Genomic DNA, 24,265 nt, shown 5'->3' with positions numbered 1-24,265 from the left:
ATACCTATTTACATTGGTTTACTAACACCAAGTTTTAAGTATTGGATGAAAATCATTCTGAATTGATGCCTTGAGTTCAATACTAGTTTCTCTTTACTCTGGAATACTGGAACATGCTATTGCTGAACTGAATGTTACACATGGAAATGTAGGATAAGAGAGCTTACTTCCTTTTATACTTAAGGTTTTTTCCTGTCAAAAATACCATAGTTACTCCTTAGCGATATTACAGTATAGAGATTTTATTCTTTTTTTTTAACATATGTTAACGTAAACATCATTTTCATAGGTGATCTAAAGTGGGTAGGCCAATGAGTTCTGTTTTGTCGTAAAGAATTTGTAGGGTGTCTGTTGACAGTGTGCTGTGCTCTATATTTTTATATAACTCTGTCACTGAGATCTGACAAAGTAAAGACATGAAACTTTCAAATTATTTCCAGTTTGGTGTTTCCATCATATTGTACCTGTGAATTATTTAGTATCTTTCTTGTCTACCTTGCCATTAAAAACATACGTAAGATCTTTATAGGAAACATTTTTCTGTAAAAAAATCTTAGAAGGAAATAAATAGTAAGATGTCCATCTGCTTAAATGATTGAGTATGAATTACATACAGCTGCATATTTTATCTGCTTCAGTTTAAACTTTTAGTAGAGCTGGGTGTGGAACACAGTTTTGTCATATTTTAGTATAACATTTCTGTAAAGGGGATGTAGCTGTAATTTCCAGTATAATTTTCTAAGTTGTAGAATTGATTCATAGTAAGATTTGCTTTAACAACTACAAATTATGCTCATATCAAATGAGTAAAGTTTTCTTAACTAGATTTCAAATTGTGTTGAATAATTACAGATATTACTGATGTTTACAATCTGCTTTGTTTTGCAGTTCATTGATATGTAGTTTTGTATGTTTAAAAACTTACATAAACACTGCTATCACGTTTATTTTTTGCTTTTTATTAGCAAGATTTATGCAAAGTATAGCTATTATAATGTTCTTTACTTGGATTATTGTCTTGGCATTCAGCATACCTTTGGGCTTAACTGAAGAGGCTTCAGGATGAATACTAAATTTTGCCTTACTCAAATTTACTGTAAGCTTGTCTTTATCATGAGCATTTCTATAATGTCTTCTGTTATCACACTTGAAGCTGGAGGTTGCTATGCAGGTCCTGTTGATGATCCTCAGTTGATTGGTGTTGGAGCTGATTGGTTCTTAAAAGTGTTTTTCTAAGTTTGTTGCTGTTTGGTTTTTAATTTCAGCCTCAAACAGAGGCCATTTCACTGGTTGCTGCTGTTACAAAGTGTATTGCTGCTAGATTCTTGGGTTAATCTACATCACATGTCTTGTAGACCTCTACTAGGATGTATGAAGCTAGTTTCTTTTCTGTTGTTTTACTGAGTATCTCTGAAATGTGTAGATTAAAAAAAAAGAAAATAAAACATGCTTGCTTTTCATTTAAATTAAAATGGATAAGCAGAGTAATATCTTTTCATGTAAACTAGATTTAATCTCTAACAGATTAGCTGACTAGAGTCTGTAGTATCAATAGTAATTGTATTTATTTATTTAACTGGAAGTCATTCAAGCATTACAGAAATTTCAGAGGGAAAGGAGAATGATTTTTTAGTTTGATTTTAACACTTTTTCTCGACCAAGACATGATTCTTTTGTCTAGAACGATGTCCTGGTTTTGGCTCAGTTAGAGTTAATTTCTTCCCAGCAGCTGCTGTGTTTTGGATTTAGTAGGAGGAGAATGTTGATAACACTGATGTTATCTGATTGCTATGAAATCAAGGACTTTTTCCAGTTTCTTATGTTCAGCTAATGAGCAGTGTGCAGGAGCTGGGACGGAGCACAGCCAGGCAGATAGCCCAAACTGGCCAGGGGAAATATTCCGTACCATAGACATCATGCTCATTTTATGAATAGGGGTTGAGTGGGGGACAGGAATCTTTATTTCTCTTTGTTGTGAGTTCCTGTTCTTTCTTCTCCAGAAGTTCAAACTTTTCTGGGAGTTTGGTCTTTTTTTGGGAGTTGTGCAAAATTTGTGAGTTTGACAAAATCTGTGAAATTCATGAGCTCTGGGAAACTTGTGGGCTCCACAGTCACTGCTCGGGGACTGGCTGTGAATCAGTCACAGTGTGGTGAGAAAATTGTATTGTATATAGTTTGTTTTGCACATTCATTATTATCATTAGTATTTCCTTTGTTGTCTTATTAAACTGTCTTTATCTCAACCCATGAGTTTTACCTTTTTGTCCATTTCTCTTCCCCATCCCGTTGGGGGTGAAGGGAACGGGTGAGTGAGCGGCTGTCTGGTGCTCAGTTGCTGGCTGCCAGGTTAAACTATGACAAATGACAAGCAAAATTCTGCCTGTGTTTTAAGATATTTGATGGTAGTTGGGGAGTGGTGAAGACAAAACATGACAGAGAGGTGGGAACTACGAAAGCTAAATAGTTAAATAATTGATTAATTGATATGTTTTGTTGACTTTCCGGTCTTGGTATGCCTGTAGTATATGTGCACAATATGTCACTTTTTATTTAAGTGTTGTTCTCTCTTAGGTACTTAATTTCAATCTGCTGTTTTTAATTTGAGATAATTTTTGGTTCTGCAGCATTGTGCAGAAATTTCCTTTTAAAATGTAATTTTAAAGATAACATGGAACACATACCCTTTATAATATTTTCTGATGAAGCGTGCCTTCTGCTCATTTTCTGCCATAGAGCTGTCAGCAGCTTTTGAGTTTCTTGCTGATTTTGCAGATTTTTTTCTGGGAGGATTTAAACAGCTTTGAAAACAGAAGAATAAAACCCCAAGTTTATTAAGGTCTGGACAACAAACTGTGTAATCCTGGCGCATTGTTCTGTCAATCCCTTAATCTGGAAAAAAGTTCAGAATTTTTGCAAAGTCTTTGTTACATTGCTGATTAAAGAAAATAAGATTTCTAAGCCTTTTTTTAATCATTTCTTATTGGCTCATAATTGCTCATATTTATGATAATCATGGTAGATTTCCACTCATAGTTTTCCAAGAGAAAGCAGGTTAAAAAAGATCTGAATTTCTACTTCATGGCATCTTTTAAATTGTCTTTCTATGTAAGGTAATTGATCTTCTGTTGTTGGGATTTTTTTACTTCTGCCTTCGTTCAAAATGTTTCTAAACATGTATATATGAATATGGCTGACTGTCAGATTCAGTCCTCCTTTTGTAAGGCATTTTGTACGTTTTATTGGTAGAGGTAACACCAAAGAGTGATTGAACTAGGTTGAAGAAATAATACTATATTCTTGTTTGTTTTATTTCTATGACAGCATTTGCGGCACTAGTTGCTATATCTCGAGGTACAGCCCGTTTTCTAATTCTATTTGAAAGTTTAAGAGCAATAGCAGGAAGAGTATTTCCGTGTTTTAAATAAAGACATGTAATTTCCAGAGTTATTAAAATTAGCAAGAGGCAGGAGCTGGTATTAAACCTGACTTTGTCATTCATTTTAACAGTAGTTCAGTTTAAGTATACGTCTAAATATGGTTCACAGCATTTAGTACCTTTCTAAAATGAACTGAATGAAATAAAATTAAAGTATGCACAGGGCAGATGTCAAAGTTTTTGTGTAGATTTTTTTTTTTTTTAACTGAGCACTTCTTGCAACTAAGACATTTCATTATGTTGTGTTTTTTGTTAGCTTCAGTAATATTTTCAGTCCGTTTACTCTGTTTATGATCTTAATTGATTAGTATACAATTTACGTATCTTAAACTAGGATACCTGCAACATAGTCTCAGATTTTTGTTTCCATATTTTACAACTAGTGTACAACTACCAGACCGCAAAGTTTACAAGCTTGAAAACTCACTTGGGAAGACTTCTCAAATTAGAACACTTTTCTTATATAATACATGATATGTAATTTTTTGAGCAATGCTTTTCAAACTACGGTGATTGAGAATGTTCCCTTTTTTCCCCCTGTATGCAAATATCCTAAGCTGAGGGAATACATGAAGTCGGGGACTGTTCTAGTTCCCTCATTGTAATTACGAGGTACAAAGTTCCTGCAATAATTTAGAATTTAGTAAAAGGTTTTACTGCAAACACCTCTCAGTGATTTAACCTCTAGCTTGCCCTTATATCTTCTCACCTTGTGTGTCTTCTACGTGACAGCTGTTTGCAACAGCCTTCCTAATGATGAGTCATTATTACTCTCTTGTTATTTCATTTGTTATCCATTAAACTAAGCATCTGTATGTCTACCTTGTGAGCCTCAAATTGTTCTTTAGCTCATGATGAGGACGAAAAAGATAAGTTAGTGCTAAAGATATTGATGTAGTAGATAGTTACACAATTTGTTAGTATAAATTATGCTTCCGGTCACCATGCTATAAGTGTTTCTCTTGCTACTTCCAAGCATCTATGAATGGTAATGTTATGATTTATGTACTATAACAAGTATAATTATGGGTATTTCATTGAGGGTTTTGCCAGCCATCGTCTAGTTTTTGTTATGGTCCCATATGGGAATTATGAACAAAGCAAAATACTCAGTGTTTAGAATATTTTAAAAGAGAGTGTTCAGTTTGTTTCATAATGATATGGTTTTATGGAAGTCAGAAAGGAATCTAGAAGTTGTTCCATGCTCCCTTTAAAGGGAGAGATTAATTTAGACATCAGTTCAGAAAATTGTAAGTTGAATGGGCATCAGCGTTAAAGAATCTTATGAAAATGTTTTGTATGTTAATAGTTAAGGTATAAGCTGAAAGTGCAAAAAGGTGATGTGGATTTCAAGTCATCCAGCTGCATCTTCTTAGGTCATGGAGATAATCTGCCCTCAAATGAGGAGAAGAAATAAAAGTCGTAAATTTAGTAAGTTACCTCTTTGAAGGTAGAATTGCTGACTAACTTGTTTTCCTCTTCAGATAAAGGTTTTCATGCTTTTTGAAAAACCTGAAATCTCTGAAATTTGATACATCAAGTGTTTTTTCAGTACAATCTAGAATTTGTGAATACCAGTTCTTTGTGGTTTTTGAATTACTAGTATCTTGAGTGTTGTAACAAATCTTCACATGAGTAGGTAATTTTTGCCAAGTTTTGGTGTGATGGAATATTCTCTGTATTTTTCAAAGTACCAAGAGAAAGTGGAGTCAAGAATGTTTCTTTGAAAAAGCAGCATATAGTAAACACGTTTGCAAAATCTAGAAACTTTGTATTTCATTGTCAATTAAATGATTGATGTGAGCATATGACAACTTTTAAGAAGTGTTTGATTCAGCCAAGTTGAAAAATGTCCACCAACTGTAAGAATACTTTTTTACCTGTTGAACCTTACCCATCTGCTTTGCTTTATATTGGTGTTACTTGTTTGTAAATGCTGTCCTACCATTTTGAGGGGAGGAATATTTGGGAAGAAGGAAGGAAAAAGACTGATTTCAAATGTCCTAATGATGCCTTGAAACCATGGAGTCATGGAATAATTGCACATTTGGGGACATAGTTCTACTGTATAAAAGCAATAATGCACATTATCTCTAAGAAGTATTTTCGTTGTGGTGATGCTCTACGGAGAATAAAGATTCGTTTTATTCTGGTTCCTGACTTTAGACGTGTAAAGAATAAAAGTGTCTGTATTTAAGCTGTGTAGTGTGCTACATAACCTCTACCCTGATCAGTGCTGTAGCAGTATTCTGTTTATATTCTTCCAGGATCTTTTAGGCAACTCCCTGTTTCTTTTATCCCCAAAAATGCTAACCTATTAATTTTATTCCAATATATAATAACAAATTTTCATAGTTATTCTAAAAAGATCTTAGTTTCTTGGTGAAGCAAGCAGGTTACTAATGGAAGATGGATTTTTAAAAATATTGTACTTACTTATCAGGATTTAATTGGTCATTTTTTCAAACTCATGCATATCCATTACGATTGATTGCTTATGTTGTCAAGGAATTTTAGGAACCATTGGATTCTGCTGTTTGAATATCTAAATCTTAATATAATATGCTAATAGCTGCATGGCCCATCATAGAAAAAAAATAATTATTGTATCTTTCTGCTTGGAGAAGTTTGAAATAACTATTATATTCAAACAATGTGAAATATGGCACCAGATTTGCCTGATATTTGTAAGATACTTCACATAGTTTGAATTAACTGTTAATATAATTTTAAAGGAGCATAATTTTAATGTGCTTTGTTTTACCAAAGTTTTAATCCCAAGAGGAAATACCTTTTTTTTAAAAAAAAAGAAAGTTTTACACGAAGCTGCGGGTGTCTTATGTTGAATCATGTAATTTGAAAATATTTAAAAATAAATACTTGTTTCATTACAGATGGCGGAGTTTGACACCAGTTGGACAGCCTATACCAGGAACGAGATTTATTGCATTCAAAGTACCTTTAAAAGGGGTATGTATAAAAAGTAACTGCAGATCGGCTTTATTAGATACAGTGCAAAAGTAATGAAGAATAGCACGAATATTCCTGCAAACTTCAGGAAAGTTTTATGAAAAATTAATTTGTTCCGATTTAGCCTTTCCAGTCATCTACTACATTATCTTTTAGATAATATTCTATATTTTTTCTCTTTCTTTTAAAATTTTTGTTTGGTGTTACTCTTTTTTATCTTTTAAAAATTATAAAATCTCTATAATCAATCAGCATTATTCATTTGATCACTATTAAGTGGCCTAAATTCATTATCTTATTTAACATCTTTCCATGACTGTTGTAAGAAAATCGTACAGAAGGGATTATGATAGGAATAACAACCTAGGCAATGTAAGACCAAATACAATTTTATGGCAATCAAGCACTCATTAGAGAATACCAGCCACGTCAGTACTTTCAAAATTATAGATTCAGATTACCAGCTTCATAAGCAGAAAGCTTCAGTGGTGTTGGAGGAATGCAGTGTATTTAAAAAAGGAGTCTTCATAGCTTTCTTTTATTAATGTGTTAGTACTTCATTTAGATTCTTACTGACATGGAGCGCCATCTTAATCTGTTACACTGAGTGAGATCTTTTAATTTGTGACAATACAAAATGTGGAGGCTATCTTTTTTAGACTCTTCAGTTCTTTGGTCAATTGAGGCATAGGGCAAATTAGGGCAAATAGTGCGAATTTACCCTTTTGTATAAATTAACACAAGTGCTGCATAAATTAACTCTTACAAGTCCTTGCTTCAGATACACAGGAAATAAAAGTTTCTAAGCTCTTTTAAAGTTCAGTGGCCAGACATAACCTTACCAGTTAAGAGTAAATATTCTATCTAAGATGTTGGCTACAGATTGCACTCTAGTGTTCATATACAAAAAAATTGATTTTTTGGGTGTATTAGTGCCCATTACATTTTCAGTCACCATTTATTTCACTTTTATCAGCAATGACTGAAGTGGAATGCTTGCAGGGTTTGTTTCCTGCAGCTGCTTTTACAGCTTTATTATGGTGGTTTTGTTCCTTTGACACCACAGATCTCATACTTGATATTGGTCATGTTCTCCATGATACTGATGCATAGTATAGTAGCCTTGTTTCCTTCTACCAAAGACTGCCAGTGGACAGATCTAGCCATGAAAATAAAATTTGGTATATTTATAACTAGCTTCTTTGCTATTGGGGTATGCGAGAGAGGATTTTTTGCATCATCAGCTCCTGTAATTCCACTTGATTCAGCACCAGTGTTTTGCAGAGATGCACTATGACAGGCGGGATTTGTTTAGTGCGTATATTTCCAGTTCCCTGTCACTCCAGGTTTCAGAGGAAGATACTTTGTTGCTAACTTTACTCTTCCTCTGTAGCTTCTGTGATAGTCTGGAAGAAGCTGCACCAAAGATCATAAAAAGGGCCGACATTCTCAGAGAATGTTTATAGCACTACATCCCAAGTACGCACTCTGCTTCAGTGTGTTGCTCACTTTGAGTCCTACTGATCTCACTGGGGCATAGACCACTGTTCTATGAAGCTTTCTTTGAATTTAGCCAGACATAAAGTCTGGTACGCGAGAAAGCAAAAACAGTAACATTTCTGTCCCTTCAGTTTGTCCAGTCTCGACTATGCAAGATATAGAAATGGCAAATCTTCCAGAGACTCTGTGCCTAAGCTCATGGAGTTTGTGGCAGAATAAACAGAAAATGCATAACTAGCTAAACTGTGATGTCTTTGCAAAGATGGTGTGGAGGTTAGTAAATCTGGAAATGCTGAAGATCTGATTGGTCATAGTATTGTCAGAAGTCCTATTATTAAATTAGTAGAACAGACCTCTTAAATATGCAGCAGTTTCCTCTTTGCTGCCTATTAGGAAACTGATGATTGGTGATTTCCCCCAAAGGGAGAAAGCATATTTTCAGTAATTCAAGACTCAAGGGTTATTGTTTTAGCACAACATGTGCTGCTAGTAAAGGCTTTAAGGTCATGAGTTTACTTGGAAAGATTTTCCGTCCTTTCTTTCAGGTCGTCATTGTAATGCCAACAGTAACATTGTAGTATAGTAAGGTCTGGGTAAGTTCTTTCCCATGCCATAGAAGGATTTTGGAACCGATACAGATTTCTCACCTTCTGAGAGCCCAATTAAACACCTAAACTACTGAATACTCAGCAGGAGTTTTTCAGAAAATTCCGAGTAGTCTTTCAAAACATAGTCTTTCGTAACAATTTAACTGCTTACACAATCAAGTAATATGTTTAGAGTTATCTTATTTTTGTAAATTGTATTCCACCTCAGTTTGTGTGATTTCACATAGTAAAAGAAAAAACCCTTTAATGTTCTACAATAGACCTTTTGTAGATTCACTATTGTCACCTCAAAGTCAGTAAGTTCCGTTTCAGATTTTACTAAAAGTCACTGCTGAATAGCAGTGAGATAACTGACTCTTGTTCATTTTGTTTGAACTTCAACATCCTCCACTGTTTTTTCAGCAGTGCACCAGTATCTGCTATACATAGGACTAAAATACATCAACAAGCTCGAGAAGTGGGCCTGTGTGAACCTCATGAGGTTCAACAAGGCTAAGTGCAGGGTCCTGCACCTGGGTTGGGGCAACCTCTGGTATCAGTACAAACTGGGGAATAAAGAGATTGAGAGCAGCCCTGCTGAGAAGGACTTGGGGGTCCTGATGGAAAAGCTGGGCATGAGCCACCAATGTGCACTTGCAGCCCAGAAGGCCAACCGTATCCTGGGCTGCATCAAAAGCAGCATGGCCAGCAGGTCGAGGGAGGTGATTCTGCGTCTCTGCTCTGTAGATTTAGACTAGATATAAGGCATAATTTTTTTATGAGGAGGGTGGTGAAACATTGGAACAGGTTGCCCAGAGAGGTAGTGGAGGCCTCATACCTGGAAACATTCAAAGTCAGGTTGGACGGGCCTCTGAGCAACCTGGGCTAGTTGAAGATGTCCCTGCTCACTGCAGGGAGGTTGAACTAGATGACCTCTAAAGGTCCCTTCAGACCCAAACTGTTCTATGATTCTGTGATTCTGAGAGGTATGTGGTCTGTACCTGCCTTCCTTTCCATTAGTTCTGAGTCCAATCTGCTTGAATTTCTTGTTGACAAAGGAACTGAGAGGTGGTTGAGGCTGCTGCTTCTTTTGCCATTGTCTTTATTGGTTGTGGCTGAGCCTGTGTCAAAAGGCTCTCACAATGGACAAGCGCACTATTCAGAGAAAATCCAGTCTTGCGTATATGAGGCATTTTCATAACCTAGAGTGAAGAACACATTTCAAAAAACACAGCTACTATAGGGTGAGTAAACATTTTTCCCACTGTTTCTGTCTAATAAAATTAATTATTCATTATTCACCAACATGCAGCTTTCGTAGTCACTGTATTTTTGTCTTATTTAATATTTCCATGTGCTAAACGACATGCACGTACACTCTGCCAAGACATGAAGCAGGGATAAAAATGTCTGCACCACATTTTTGGGGAGAAAGTGAAAACCTTTAGAAGAAATGAACTCTTGTATCACAATTTCTAATGTTTTATGTGAAATACACTGTTAATTTTGTGTTATTGTGCAGGACAAAAATATGTTTGGGGAAAGGGGATTATGGTGTTTTACTTTTTGCTGACATTTGGTTACTTAAAAATCAGTACATACATGCTGCATTTTGCAGGATTTTTGTGCCTATCAAATTAGTACTTATTTTAATAACTTTTTTATACAAGTGGAAATTTTTATACAAGTGGAAATTCTCACACATTTTCTTGCATTTTCATCTGAATAGGAATACACAACAAATTCTTGCTTTCTTTTTACTTGGTTCCTTTTCATTTTTTATCTGTATAATACATGGATATGGTTCTCATACTGTAAGCATTCCCTTTTGAATATTGATATTTCCTAGTGCTTATTAAAAGCTGGTTATTACAAATATCATGTTAATAGAACTTAAAAAGAAAATCTTTGTTTTCCATTTTCATTGTAGGCAATTAACCAGAGGCTTACCCCAACACAGAAATTTACACCAAAAGATTTAATTGCTGCAATGAAAGCCCTAAATGTGGAGCTTGGATTAATTATTGATTTAACATATACCACACGATACTATGAAGTTAAGGTAATATAAGCATAACAACAAAAAAATTAGTTAATGCAGTCTTTGTTTTAAAGTATTTACGCATTTGCTTACCTTGAATGGGAATAGACAGGTGAGCCATCTACACCTATTTTGCGTCTCCAAGAGAAACTAAATCCTTTATCACAGATGAAATAACTCCTTCTCCCAGCTAGTTCTGTTTGTGGCTTATTTCTGTTATGGTAACTCAAATAGATACAGACTTCAGTGCCAGGCACCACACAGAAGATGCAGAAGACTTACAGTCTGTGCCCTGAAGACATTCTCATTTATTTCTGGGGTCTTTTTTTGCTGATCTTTAGTGGAATCCACTGAGAAAGTGTACATTTGTAAACCAATTTATTAAGTTCAAATTTTTTACCAATATGGTCCAAACAATTGTGATTAATCAGCCTCCTATTGAAAAGAAGAACAAATAGCAGTGTTATAACTGAATGTTAATCTTTGAATATACATGGGCTGTAAGCATTAAGGGGGTGAATATGTGAGTAGATACAGGACCATGGGTGGGAGGAACAAATATTGCTAATTATTGAAAATGCGTTAGAACAGAATTACAGGAATCTCCTCTCTGTAGTTAATGTGCTGCCTTATTAGCAGGGATAAATAAGTCTTCTGTGGAAACTGTTCTGTGTTTGAGATCAGGTCCTCAAAGTGGAAATATAAATGATAGTTTCTGAGAGTGTATCTCTAGAGTTGGGTCAAGATTATTTTCAGTTTCTGCTCAGGATTTGAACTACTGTTTTACATTGGCATTATGTTAGATACTGCTTAAGGTTTTTCATTGACACAAGACTTCAATAATTTTTATCTTTTTTTTTTCTTCTTGCTAGGATTTACCTAAAAGTGTGCAGTACAAGAAACTTTATACTGTTGGACTTGAAGTCCCTGATAATGCTACTATCCTACAGTTCAAAAAATGGGTCAGAAAATTCCTATGGGAAAATACGGGAAATGGTAAATATCAACATCTTATGCTGTAAAACACCAAAAATTTTGTTTCAGTGCTAACTGTATCACTTACTAATTTCAATAGATGTTTAAGACACCAAGGATCTCAGGCTTTCCATAGCACTTTCCACTTTACTATGATAATAAAATGCATTATGTGAAGCACTACATATGTTTTTTGCATTCAAAACACGTCTTTTTCAAAAATGCTAGTAACTTAAATGCCTTTCCAAATAGTAGTATACTTACATTTGCATTACATGCCAAAGCAACTGCAACAAGGCTTTCATCTGTCTGACCCAAGTTGTCTGCCATCAGCTTAGTGTTGTAGCTGCCAGCCCTTTATGGATGTTCTGAATAGCACAGGGTTTCTCTGATGGCACTCGGCACTGATAGGTGTGAGCAACTTAAGTCCGTGTAGTCTGACATAGCAGTTTTTTGATTTATGAATCCATTATTTATGTCCTAGAAATTATTAAAACTCATGTTACAGACACAGTGTCAATGTTTCCACGGTGTGGATCTATTGCTGGTTTAGTGTTTATGCAATAGTACAATTCTTGCTGAGCTGGTATAAGGCACTTTTTGCAGAAATAAATTTGCATGTATTTTGCCACAGCCTGGTTGCAGCTTTTACCTTCTCACTTTTTTTGCTAGCGGTTTGTTGTAGGCATCTCTTAACTGTTTGTCTCTCCAGTATTGGAGGACCATTCTTTCAAGCTTTTTCATGCTATTTGCTGTGGTTACTTTGGCATTTTCTGTGAGAAAGTAGGAATATTAACTGTCCAAGTGCATACAGGTTTTGCTGCAGAGCATAAAGGTGGTTTTGCTGTGGATGGTCAACTCTCTTTTGTGAAAGAACTCTGACCTAAGTCTCAGGTATGAGAGCCTGAATTAGAAGTGCTGGGAAAATTAAAATGTATAAGAAGCTGTCTGTGTCCATGCTCAGGAATTATAAGTGTGTAAGTTCTTCCTGTGCTCTTTTTTGGCTTAGGAAAATTACTTGGAAATTATTAGTTTTCTTCTGGTTTTGATCTAGTGATTTTTCATGTGATAAAGAATAGTTTGTATTTGAATCTAATTATTTCTGATTCTCAGAATTGAGAGAATCAGTTTCTAATTTGTTGCTAGATGAAGACTTGCAGTTCCAGCTAGCAAGATCATTTTGGCAGGGCTTATGTAACTTCAGAGTTGGGAGAACTTTTATTTTTATATTAACTTATTTGTTGTAATTAGCCCTCTGTTTTAGATTACCCCTAAATTTCTTGGGATTCTTCTTACAAATAATTTTTGAGAAGTTGAGGCTTATTTGTGTCTGAATTGTTATGACACCAACTTATAATAAACTTATGTGGCAATGTGACTGTCCAGTTCTGTGGCAGTTATATTTTATCTCATTCAAAAATTTATCGAACTCCCATTTCAAACACCAGCTGTCAGTACTTTGTCTCTGCCACAACTTTGTTCTGATGATTAAAGTTTTTCCTCTAAAATTTAGCCTAAAGCTCTCTATCAGTTAATATACATTTATTCTTATGCCAGTTTTGCCTGTAAGTATTGTTGTTGTCCATCCTCTTTATTGTATTCAGTATCTCGGATTTGGTTTTACAGACTAAATAAGACAAGCTTCTTAAGTCCCCTCTCATATTTTGTGACCATCATAGTAGCTCATTCTATACATATTTTAATTTCTTTTTTTTTTTCATGTTAGATGGATAATTAGAATTGTATGGGATAGTCTGGATGAGGTTTTATCAGTGCCTTGCATGACCATATTAGTGTTTCCCTATTTCTGTTGGAAATACCTCATTTGACACACCTTAACAATAGTAAGTTATTCTGCTTTTTAGCCTTAACTGCTTAGCATAGCCTTTCCGAAAATTACAAATTTCTTTTGAGATTACTGGTTCCCACTGGAGTGCTTCTTTTATCTATGCATGAACCTAAATTCCTCATGTCTATGGTTCATCCCAGTAACAATCCAAATTTTTAGCCCAGTTAAATGAATTCTTCTAGTAATGTATTACATACTCCTAGGCACTAGGGGCATTATGTGTATTTTCTCCTTTTTGTAAGTTTTACAAGAATCTGTAAGTTAAGTTCCTCAATTTTACATTTGCTCGTTTAGATTTGCTTTCAAAACCATATTTTATTCTTTCTTGTTACTGCAGTTCTGGCTGAGGCCAGCCACTTTACCTGTCATCACTCCGCTTTCTTTTTTCCTACTTTCTGCAGAGTTATTCTCAGTCTTCACAGGTTTGGAAGTAGTGAGCTAACTGCTGCTAGAGATCCAGCATGAAGAGGATAAAGTCTGGATCCGTCTGTTCTTTTGCAGGCGTGACAGTATGATTTTGTAAATAGCAAACACTATTTATCATTACTTTTCTAGAAAAGTACAGCTGTATTTTTTGTCTTGCACTAATTTTTTAGTAATTTCACTTTCTGAACTTTTAAAAACTGTGTTTTCCTTTTTGATAGAGAAACTCATTGGCGTTCACTGTACTAATGGAATTAATAGAACTGGCTACCTTATATGTAGGTAAGGGTTGTATAAAACCAGAAATCATTGTTCACAAAAGACAGTGTCCTTACATTAATCTGTAATCCCATTGGGACAATAATCTAATCATAATTTTCTTCAGATATCTTATAGATGTTGAAGGCTGGGATCCAGAGGCAGCAATCCAAGGTATTTATACAGTTTGAACTAAGGCACTTACCAGGTTATAATTCACAGTTGCTACAACTGTATTCACAAATATTGCAATTCTATTTTAGTATCCTTAGAGTTACTTGATTTGCTGGGTTCCACAGAAGATTTTCTCTGACTGCTTAATCTATTCCAGGCAAGGCTTGTGCATTAGCAGATTGACAGCGTAGTAGGAGTATGTTTCAGCTGCTTAAATTTTTTGGGTTTTTTTACTGTTGCTTTGAAGGGTTTTCAGTCCTAGGTTGCTACCACTACTAGTTTCAGTTATTCTAAAAAAGAAAATGCTGCAATGAGGCCAGCTTGTTGAAGTACTGAATATCAGTTTAGAATTGTTTCAAGTTCAGCATCTCACGGTAAACAGAAACTTGCCTTTCACATTTTTGTGGCTCAGTTTGAGCACATTTCATTAGACTTGTATCTTTTTTCCTTTAGCGTTTGGTGATGCTAGAGGTCATCGTATGGATGGTCTTGTGTATCTCACGGATCTCAGAACACAACCAATGAGAAGGTAAACAAAAGCTTTTAGTTGTATGGTTAGTATTTTCCAGTATGTCTACTGATATTTTGAAAAGTTTACTTCCAGTCATAAGCCAAAATTAATCCCCTCTTAAACCTTGTAAGACTTCTGATATGAATACAAAGAAGTGCAGTGTACTTCCTTTGTTCATCTTTTGAATTTATATGGTTCAAAAGCTTTTTTTAATCTGACAACTACTATTGAACATTGGTGTGGTTTTATCATACTATGACAAGTGTATTGAGTCTATATTCTCTCATCGTAAGATGAAAGGAGCCACTTCAAAGACTTCTTTATAAACTCTGTCTGCTGTTGCTGGCATGGTAGAACCAGATATTACAAAAAAAAAAAACACACACCCAAAACAAACAAACAAACAAAAAAACCCACCAAACAAAAAACCCCCACACAACAGTTTTAGGAATAAAGTAGTATGGGAGAAAGTACCCAAAGTGGAAGATTGTTCTCGGCTCCTCTATTCACAGGAGTTATATCCCTGGTGTGTAAGAATTTTATGCTTATCATATTCACCTAAGAATAGCTAACCTTTACATCTTCCTGAGTTATTTGTGCCAATGATATCTTGTAGCAGTAAATCAATTTTAAAATAATACCTGGCTGATTTGAGTCTTTTTAGTTTAATGCCATTTGTTTTACTGCTATCATTGTTTTATAGTCTGTGCATGATTAAGTTAGTCCTGTGTCAGATTTTTTGATAGGTATGGTGCTTGTCTCACATCCTTTAGGATGTTGTTCCAAGTTTATGAAGTTTAGGTATTCTCTCTGCTCTCCCTGCAGCTCTTCCTCAAATAAATTTACAAGATTAAAATTTGCTAAGTTACAAATGTCTGTAAATTTAACACACAAAAATTACTGTCATTCCAAACTGAAGAATTTTATGAGGGTTTTTTTCCTCTCTCTCAACAGTATGTTTTAAAGAAGGAAGCTTATGTAAGATGTTTTTGTTCTTCTTAGTAACCTTGGAATGGATGTATGGGATTCAGACGAAGATATTATTCCACCACCACATACAATGGAAGAACCTGTAGAGCGGTTCCCAAATGAAGATTTTCAGGGGTAACAGGCTGAAACATGGATTTAAAAGCAAAAATACCCACACAGTGGGAAAGATAATTGTTTCTTATTGAAAATACTGTAGATGCTCTAATTTAAAAGAGATATTATGAATATAGCCTAGTCATGCAAAATATATTCACAGAATTTGACAAAACAGTGAAAAGAAGGGAAAGAAAGGGAATGTGTGCTGTTAGAAGTCTGTAAGTAATTAGTTCACTTGGAAAAAATTAGAGTTTTACTTTGCCTGTCCTTTTTTATTATTCTACAGTAATCTGCAATTCTTTTTAATTAATTTGGAATCACTGGTTTTGCCTGTTTAACAAGTGCTATAGAATTACAACTGAATATTTGTCCCAGCTTCCACTATGACACTGGAAGTTTTATAATCTTACTTAGTTTGGATTCTTAGTAGCTTTGATACCTATATATTTTACTTGCAATGTCTTTCATATCAATTCTTAGTTAAAAAAAACTTGTTTTCATTAATGACTTCTAGCACTTAGAAGTATGATGTTCTATTTAAGACGAAAATTTCTTTACAGGTCTGGGAAAAGATTAAGAATTTATGATGACCACTCTCACAGTGATTTACAAGGACAGATACAGTTGAGAGATTTTGATTTCGTTAGTAAGGGACCTGGACAAAGACGAAGACCATTTCATGACCATGAGACTCAGGATGATTTAAGAGCACCGATGCAGATGAGGAATTGGGACTACAGTAGAGGACCGGGACAGAGGCAAAGACCCTTTCCTGATCACCAATTTTATGATGATTATCAAGAAGACGTGCAGCTCAAGGACCTAGACTTCAGTAACAAGGGACCTGGACAAAGGCTGAGACCTTTTCATGGACACCAGTTTCATGGTGATGTAAAAGAAGAGAGACAATCGAGGGACATTGAATTTAGCAGAGGCAGTGGACAAAGGCAGAGATCTTTTCCTGACCATCCATCTCACAGTGATTTGCAAGAAGACAGGCAGTCAAAAGATTTTGATTTTGGTAGCAGGGGCCGTGGCCAGAGACGAAGACCGTTCCATGATCATCAATCTCATGATGAATTTCAGACTCAGATGCAGTTGAAAGAGTTAGATTGTGCCAGCAAAGGTCCTGGCCAAAGACTGAGATCTTTCCACAACTATCAGTCACATGATGACTTACAGCCACAGATGCGACTGGGAGATTTTGAATTTATTAATAGGGGTCGTGGGCAGAGGTTGAGACCTTTTGATGATCACCAGCCTCACAATGACTTACAAACAGAGGTGCAACTAAAAGATTATGATAATAAAGGTCCCGGACAAAGGCGCAGAACTTTTCATGACCATCAGCCTCATGATGATTTACAGGAACAGAGTCAGCTGAAAGATTTTGATTATGGTAATAAAGGGCATGGAAAAAGGCCAAGACCTTTCCATGATCATCCAGGTCACAATGACTTGCCACGTGAATGGTGTGCAGACAGGTAAAGCATCCTTGAGCTGTAAGACCAGAATTAAAGAATAAAAGTGTAAAACTCAGGACTTTTAAATTAGATTTAAAATTAATTAATTCTTAAATTGAAATCAGTTAATCACCTTTTAAATTCACATATTAATGATCATTAATTAACTCTTTATTTTGACCTACAGAAGGATTTGATGTAAGCTGGAGTGCAACAGCTTTGAAAGCCAGTGTTTCCTAAATTATGTTGCACTTCTTTAAATTAAAGCCTTTGCCTTTTTAGCTTGAAATAAAGCTTTGTCCCACTTTGTTTTGTATAGAAACTGACATTTAAAAAGCAATCCTCAAGACACAAGAGGATGTGAAATTCTATTTATGCCCTCAGCCAGCGATAAACAGTATTGCTACAAGGAAGTTTCACTTGCATTTGTTTATTTCCATGAGTTAATAATGTGTTAGAAATCCATTTGCTTTTGAACTTGCATCATATTCTCCCAAATACATGTATCACTTTTTAGTAAACCTATTCAATTCTGACATAATATTTTAAAATACTTTTAGTATTTCAGAATGTATTTCAGATATTTGTTGAGCTAGTAAAGTCTGATATACTCTTCCATTGTACAGCTGAAACAGAGGATATTATATCATTACAATGAATACAATTATTTTGAAGTAATAATACAATTAAGATAAGTTTTTTAGTAAAATTTTAAATAAATTTTAATTAAAAGTAAAAATATTTTTATCTGATTTGATAAATGCATATTTTTTAAAAGCTTACAACCATTTGTACTCTTCATAACATGTGATTCTTTTGGTTATTTGCAGAAATCAATCTTTTTCTTCCCATGAAAATGTCACAGAACCTCATTTCTCCTCATCTCCTTCACTTCACAGAGATTATGGGTCTGATAATGATGACTTTAACAGAAGTTATAGGTAAATATCAGATTTCATATGTTGTTTTCTGACTTACTTTATACTGTTATTCCCCCAGTTTCCCAGCTAAAAAATGCAAATGAACTGCACAGTATAAAAATGGATGTTAATATTTTTGATTAAATGCATTTTAAACCATTGATCTGAACACTGAGCAAATAACACAACTAATTTGTGGTCCACCTATACTGAGTTTGAGTGTCATTATGAAATGGTTTGAGAATCCCTGACATAAGTCATTGACATCACAAGCACACTTCAAGCACAAAATATGAATCACAGAGTCATAGAATGCTTTGGGTTGGAAGGGACCTTTAGAGGTCATCTAGCCCAAGCTCCTTGCAGTAAGCAGGGACATCTGCAACTAGACAGGTTGCTCAGAGGCCCATCCAACCTGACTTTGAATGTTTCCAGGGATGGAACCTCCACTACCTCTCTGGGCAACCTGTTCCAATGTTTCACCACCCTCCTCGTAAAAAATTTATGCCTTATATCTAGTCTAAATCTACCCTCCCTTAGTTTAAAGCCATTACTCCTTGTCCTTCACATCAGACCTTACTAAAAATATTTTCCCCATCTTTCCTACAGGCCCCCTTCACGTACTGAAAGGCCACAACAAAGTCTCCCTGGAGCCTTCTCCAGGCTGAACAATCCGAACTCTCTCAGCCTTTCCTCATAGAAGAGGGTGTTCCAGCCCTCTGACCATTTTTGTGGCCCTCCTCTGGACCACAGAGGAGGGCCACAAAACAGTTCCATGTCCTTCTTATGCTGGGGGCTCCAGATGTGGACGCAAGACTCCAGGTGGGGTCTCACCAGAGCAGAGTAGAGAGGCAGAATCACCTCCCTTGACCTGCTGGCCATGCTGCTTTTGATGCAGCCCAGGACACGGTTGGCCTTCTGGGCTGTGAGCACACATTGGTGGCTCATGCCCAGCTTTTTATCCATCAGGACCCCCAAGTCCTTCTCAGCAGGGCTGCTCTCAATCTCTTCATCCCCCAGTTTGTACTGATACCAGAGGTTGCCCCAACCCAGGTGCAGGACCCTGCACTTAGCCTTGTTGAACCTCATGAGGTTCACACAGGCCCATTTCTCCAGCTTGTCCAGGTCCCTCTGGATGGCATCCCATCCTTCTGGCGTGTCAACTGCACTACTCAGCTTAGTGTCATCTGCAAACTTGCTGAGGGTGCACTCGATCTCGCTGTCTATGTCAGTGATGAAAATATTAAGCAGCACTTGGTCCCAGTACAGACCCCTGAGGGACACCACTTGTCACCGACGTCCACTTGGACATCGAGCTGTTGACCACTGCCCTCTGGCTGCAACCTTCCAACAAACTCATTATCCACCAAACAGTCCACCCATATTTCAAATTCCTGTTTTTCCAATCTAGAGAGAAGGATGTTGTGAGGGACTGTGTCAAAGGCTTTCAGAAGTCCAGACAGATCACATCCGTTGCTTTTCCCTTGTCCACTGATACAGTCACGCCGTCATAGAAAGCCACGAGGTTGGTCAGGCAGGACTTGCCCTTGGTGAAGCCATGCTGGCTGTCTTGAATCACCTCCCTGTCCTCCATGTGCCTTAGCACAGCTGCTAGGAGAATCTGTTCCAAGATCTTCCCAGGCACAGAGGTCAGGCTGACAGGTCGGTAGTTCCCAGGGTCCTCCTTTCTACCATTTTTGAAAGTGGGCACAATGTTTCCCTTCTTCCAGTCACCAGGGACTTTGCCTGACTGCTATGACCTTTCAAATATCATGGAGAGTGGCTTGGCAACTACATCAACCAATTCCCTCAGGACGCTGGGATGCATCTCATCAGGTCCCACAGACTTCTGTGTGTTCACGTTCCTCAGGTGGTCCTGAACCTTGTCTTCCCTTACAGTGGGAGGGACTTTACCCCCCTGGTCCCCATCTTGCAGTCCGTCGACTCAGGAGGAGAGAGGTTGCCAGTGAAGACTGAGGCAAAAAAGCTGTTGCGTACCTCAGCCTTCTCCTGATCTGTTGATATGAGGATGCCATTCTTGTTCATCAGTGGGGGTACGCTTTCTTTGACCTTCCTTTTCTGGCTGACACACCTGTAGAAGCCCTTCCTGTTATTCTTTGCATCCCTTGCCAAGTTCAGCTCCAGCTGTGCCTTGGCTTGCCTGACCCCCTGCCTGCACAACTGGGCAGTGTCCCTATACTCTTCCCAGGATACCTGTTCCTGCTTCCACTGCCTGTGCAGTTCCCTCTTGCTGTTTAGTTCGACCAGCAAACTGGCCATGCCAGTCTTTTCCCTTCCTTGCCTGATTTCTTACACCTGGGGACTCAGATCTCTTGCACTCTATGGAAAGCATCCTTAAAGATCTGCCAGCTCTGTTCTGCCCCCCTGTCCCTGAGGACTGTTTCCCAGGGGGTCCTACTGACTAACTCCTTGAAGAGCTGGAAGTTGGCTTTCCTAAAAGTTAGGGTCCTGACTATACTCCTCGCCTTTCCCATATCCCTCAGGACTATGAACTCTACCAGCGCGTGATCACTGCAGCCCAGGCTGTCTCCAGTCTTGACATCATTGGTGAGCTCACTTGCATTGGTGACCATCAGGTCCAGTATTGCAACCTCTTGGGTAGGGGTGCCAATTACTTGGCTTAAAAAGTTGTTCTCAATGCATTCTAGGAATCTCCTGGATTGCCTACTGCTCGCTGTGCTCCTTTTCCAGCAGATATTGGTGTGATTGAAGTACCCCAGCAGGACAAGAGCCTGCAAGCGTGGTGACTCCTGGAGCTGGAGGAAGAAGGCTTTGTCAGTAGGCTCCCCTTGATCAGGCGGCCTGTAGTAGACACCAACCACAAGGTTCCCTCTGTTGCCTCAGTCTCTGATTCTTACCCATAAGCTTTCGACCTGCTCATGGCTATTCTTCAGGGGACAGCTCTTCACACTGTATTGATTTCTTGACGTAGAGGGCAATATTTCTGCCCTTCCTTCCTCGCCTGTCCCTTCTGAACAGCCTGTAGCCATCGATAGCCACACTCCAGTCATGGGATTCATCTCACCAAGTTTCAGTAATGGCAATCAGGTCATAGCTTTCTAGCAGCACAGTGGCTTCCAGCTGCTCCTGTTTGTTGCCCATGCTGTGTGCATTCATGTGGAGGCACTTGAACTAGCCTTTTGGCTGTCGCCTGCTTAGTGGAACACCCCTTGTCTCCCTTGCAGTGTTTCACAGAAGTTTCTTTGTTGGCCTCTACTACCTCAGGAGCTCCCAGCTCATCTCCACAAGACTTTGTGCTGCAGTGCCCCCAGCACGCCTCTGAGCAACTGGCTGAGGGCCCATACTAGCACCCCATCCCTCTAACCAATGTGTATTATCCCACAGGTGGTCACCGGCAAGCTTGATAGGTTCCCCCTCTCCCTTCACATCTAGTTTAAAGCCCTGTCAATGAGCCCAGCAAGCTCCTGAGCGAAGAATGAAAAGCTATTGTTTGTAAGCAAAAAAGCAAAATACAGATGCTGTATTTAACTCTTAACTGCTGTCTACAACAAGCTAATGAGTTTTACTGGGACAGGTTACCCAGAGCAGCTGTGAAATCCCCATCCTTTAAGACACTCGGAACTCAGCTGGACATGGCCATGTACACTCATGAAATTAGATCTACTTTGAGCAGGTGGCCCTAGGTACTTCTGGAGATCCTGTCCAGTCTAAATTAGTCTATGGTTCAGTGAGGGAGAAGATTTTAAAATTACAAAGATTGTTCTGAATTGGCTTTATACACCACTTATTTCACAAAGTAGGTAAGGTACTTGAACCCAGACAAAAAGTATATATATCATATATGCATTTTTGGGTTCCTCAATATATTTTTTGGTAGGAGAATGCTGCTTCTATTTCAGAAGAATTAATAACTAAAATATTTGGAGATACAGATCCAAAGTATATTATTGCCTGTTGCGACTATGTACTAGAGAGCTACTATGACATATTATTCACAAAAATGAAAACATAGGCTTAGGAACAAAAATGGCCTCTAGGTAAAGAAATCCTCAGTAAACAAGAAATTTTAATTACAAACAGCACTTGAAACAAAATATCTTATGGTAGAATTACTTCCAATAAAGAGCTATATTTTTTAATCACTAGAATTGAAAAATTAACAAACAAGTCTGCAGCATCCATCAGAGAGGATGTTAATGTTAGGGGGTAAAAAGAAAAATGAGGGTCTGAATTGTTCTTTCAAGGTTACACAAGTTTCATTTTTAATGGTGGCCACCAATAATAAATCAACTGTTTAATTTCTAAGGATTTCACTATTCATATTTGCTCTTCTTACAGTAATCGACCAAATTGTCCTGAAGACAATAGGAGAATGCATCCCTCAGATGAATTTAACAGAGGGAAAAGCAGATTTGCACCATATTCTTCACGAACGATGCATCCATCTTCATCTGTACACCAAGAAGATAGTTCAGTAGACTATGAAAGAAAACATTTTCAAGGTGAAACTGCCAGAGAGATGGAACAAAGAAAAAGATTACCAGTAGTAACAGTTGATTACAATTATGGTCTGCCATTAGATTATGGACCTGAAGAGGAAGAGAGGACACATTATGATTTACCTCCAAGAGACCGCTACAACTGGAACTGAATAAAATGGACAATGTTTGCTCAGAGTAGACTTACCCATTTTACTTTGTATGTGGACCAATTTATTTTTTTAAAAAACAAATTAGGAAAAGGCAAATTTCAGTAGTAGAGAACTGGTCTCTATTGTAAGATTATCTTCTACTGATGTTTGGTTCTTTAAATTTGTTAGGGTGTATTTGTTAAGTGTAGATGGAAACAAGGTCTCAGTACACCTGGAATTAAAGCAGGCCTTCCTTTTATTGAAATTGGAACCCTGTACCTCAAAACAAACACCTTTATGAGTGACTGTAGTTGTGTCTTTTGTTTTACATTTCTTTAAAATGTATGTAATTTCCGGATGCAAAAGTCATAATAAAATGCTGCACTATCAGGTAGACTAGCATTGAGATTATAGAAAAAATACCATGAAATGAATGAAGCAAAGTTATGTCCACTTCATCTTTTCTTTGAAAATAGCAGTTTGAATTATTGCTAACAATCTCTGCAGCATTGCAGTTTAATTCCAGATTTTCTGTACCACCAACTGAACTGACCTAGTTGCACTCTTTTTTTGTAGCAGATTTTTTTCCCAGATTTCTAAGAATGCGGAAGCAAATGGAGTTTGAATACTCTAAATGTCAAACTTGCTTTTCAGTAATCTGAATATCCCATTCTGATTGTGTATTTTTTTTTTCCTGATCCTATAGGTTATATATGTTCCAGAATAGCCCAGTTCAGGTAAACTTCACAATTTTCTCAGCATCACATCCAAATGAGGTAGCTCGTGTCATCAGCTTACCCGTCTCGACTGGTCAAGATCACCAGTGCCTATATACACTACACCTCCTTGTTTGTCAGTCGTATCTGTCTTACTCTCCAGTTCTGTTTTTTACTAGTTTCTTTTTACAGCATAGCAGAGTAATGTAATTGGAATAGAAGAATAACCTCTTCAGGTAAGTTACTTTTAGAGTCTCCTCTGAACTGCCGCTTCAGTGGCTCTCAGGAAGGTAGTGTAACAAACAGTAACTAAATTCATGCCAACAGCTGCACAGTAGCACCAACAGCTCCTACTGTGGATAAAGAAATCTTAGTTCACAGGATAGAAAGTGGTATTAATGTAATACTGAGGTAAATTTTTTAAATTACATTTTTCATTATTAGTACATTTTAAAAAATTAATATTTTTAAAAAGCATCACAGTAAATAAGGATAAAGCTAGATCATGCTATTAAAATAAACGATTGAAATGAATGCTAGATACTTAAGTCATGCAGTTAAGAAACAGCCTCAAAAGCAGCATAGCTGTAAAGCATAAAGCTCTTGCTTTTGCTTTAGGTGTAGGTATACACTAGAGAACTGCAAGGAAAAAAAAAAGTGTTCATGGTTAGAACACATTTTTGCCTTTTAACTAGCAGCAGAAAACACAGATTTCTGAATTCACAGTTCTATGGCTATTAAGTA

General features: G+C 37.0%; 1 protein-coding gene across 4 annotated transcripts in view; it reads left to right on the top strand.

Moving 5' to 3' along the window:
* LOC104330455 (uncharacterized) overlaps window positions 1–23,239 on the top strand; it is a 28,072-nt gene extending 4,833 nt beyond the window's left edge. For all 4 annotated transcript variants that reach the window (XM_075423491.1, XM_075423492.1, XM_075423493.1 and 1 more), the window contains 10 exons: window positions 6,331–6,406; window positions 10,424–10,555; window positions 11,407–11,530; window positions 14,003–14,063; window positions 14,167–14,213; window positions 14,667–14,742; window positions 15,727–15,828; window positions 16,371–17,294; window positions 18,104–18,214; window positions 22,514–23,239. In XM_075423491.1, the coding sequence (XP_075279606.1) occupies window positions 6,331–6,406; window positions 10,424–10,555; window positions 11,407–11,530; window positions 14,003–14,063; window positions 14,167–14,213; window positions 14,667–14,742; window positions 15,727–15,828; window positions 16,371–17,294; window positions 18,104–18,214; window positions 22,514–22,826 (1,966 nt within the window). In that variant the 3' untranslated portion in view covers window positions 22,827–23,239. The remainder of the gene's footprint in view (window positions 1–6,330; window positions 6,407–10,423; window positions 10,556–11,406; window positions 11,531–14,002; window positions 14,064–14,166; window positions 14,214–14,666; window positions 14,743–15,726; window positions 15,829–16,370; window positions 17,295–18,103; window positions 18,215–22,513) is intronic.
* Window positions 23,240–24,265: the final 1,026 nt, after the last annotated feature.

The sequence above is a fragment of the Opisthocomus hoazin genome, chromosome 6 (genome assembly GCF_030867145.1).
Source record: "Opisthocomus hoazin isolate bOpiHoa1 chromosome 6, bOpiHoa1.hap1, whole genome shotgun sequence".
NCBI classification, from domain to species: domain Eukaryota; kingdom Metazoa; phylum Chordata; class Aves; order Opisthocomiformes; family Opisthocomidae; genus Opisthocomus; species Opisthocomus hoazin.
The sequence above is the reverse complement of the archived record's forward strand: the minus strand, read 5'-3'. Positions and strand labels throughout refer to the sequence as shown.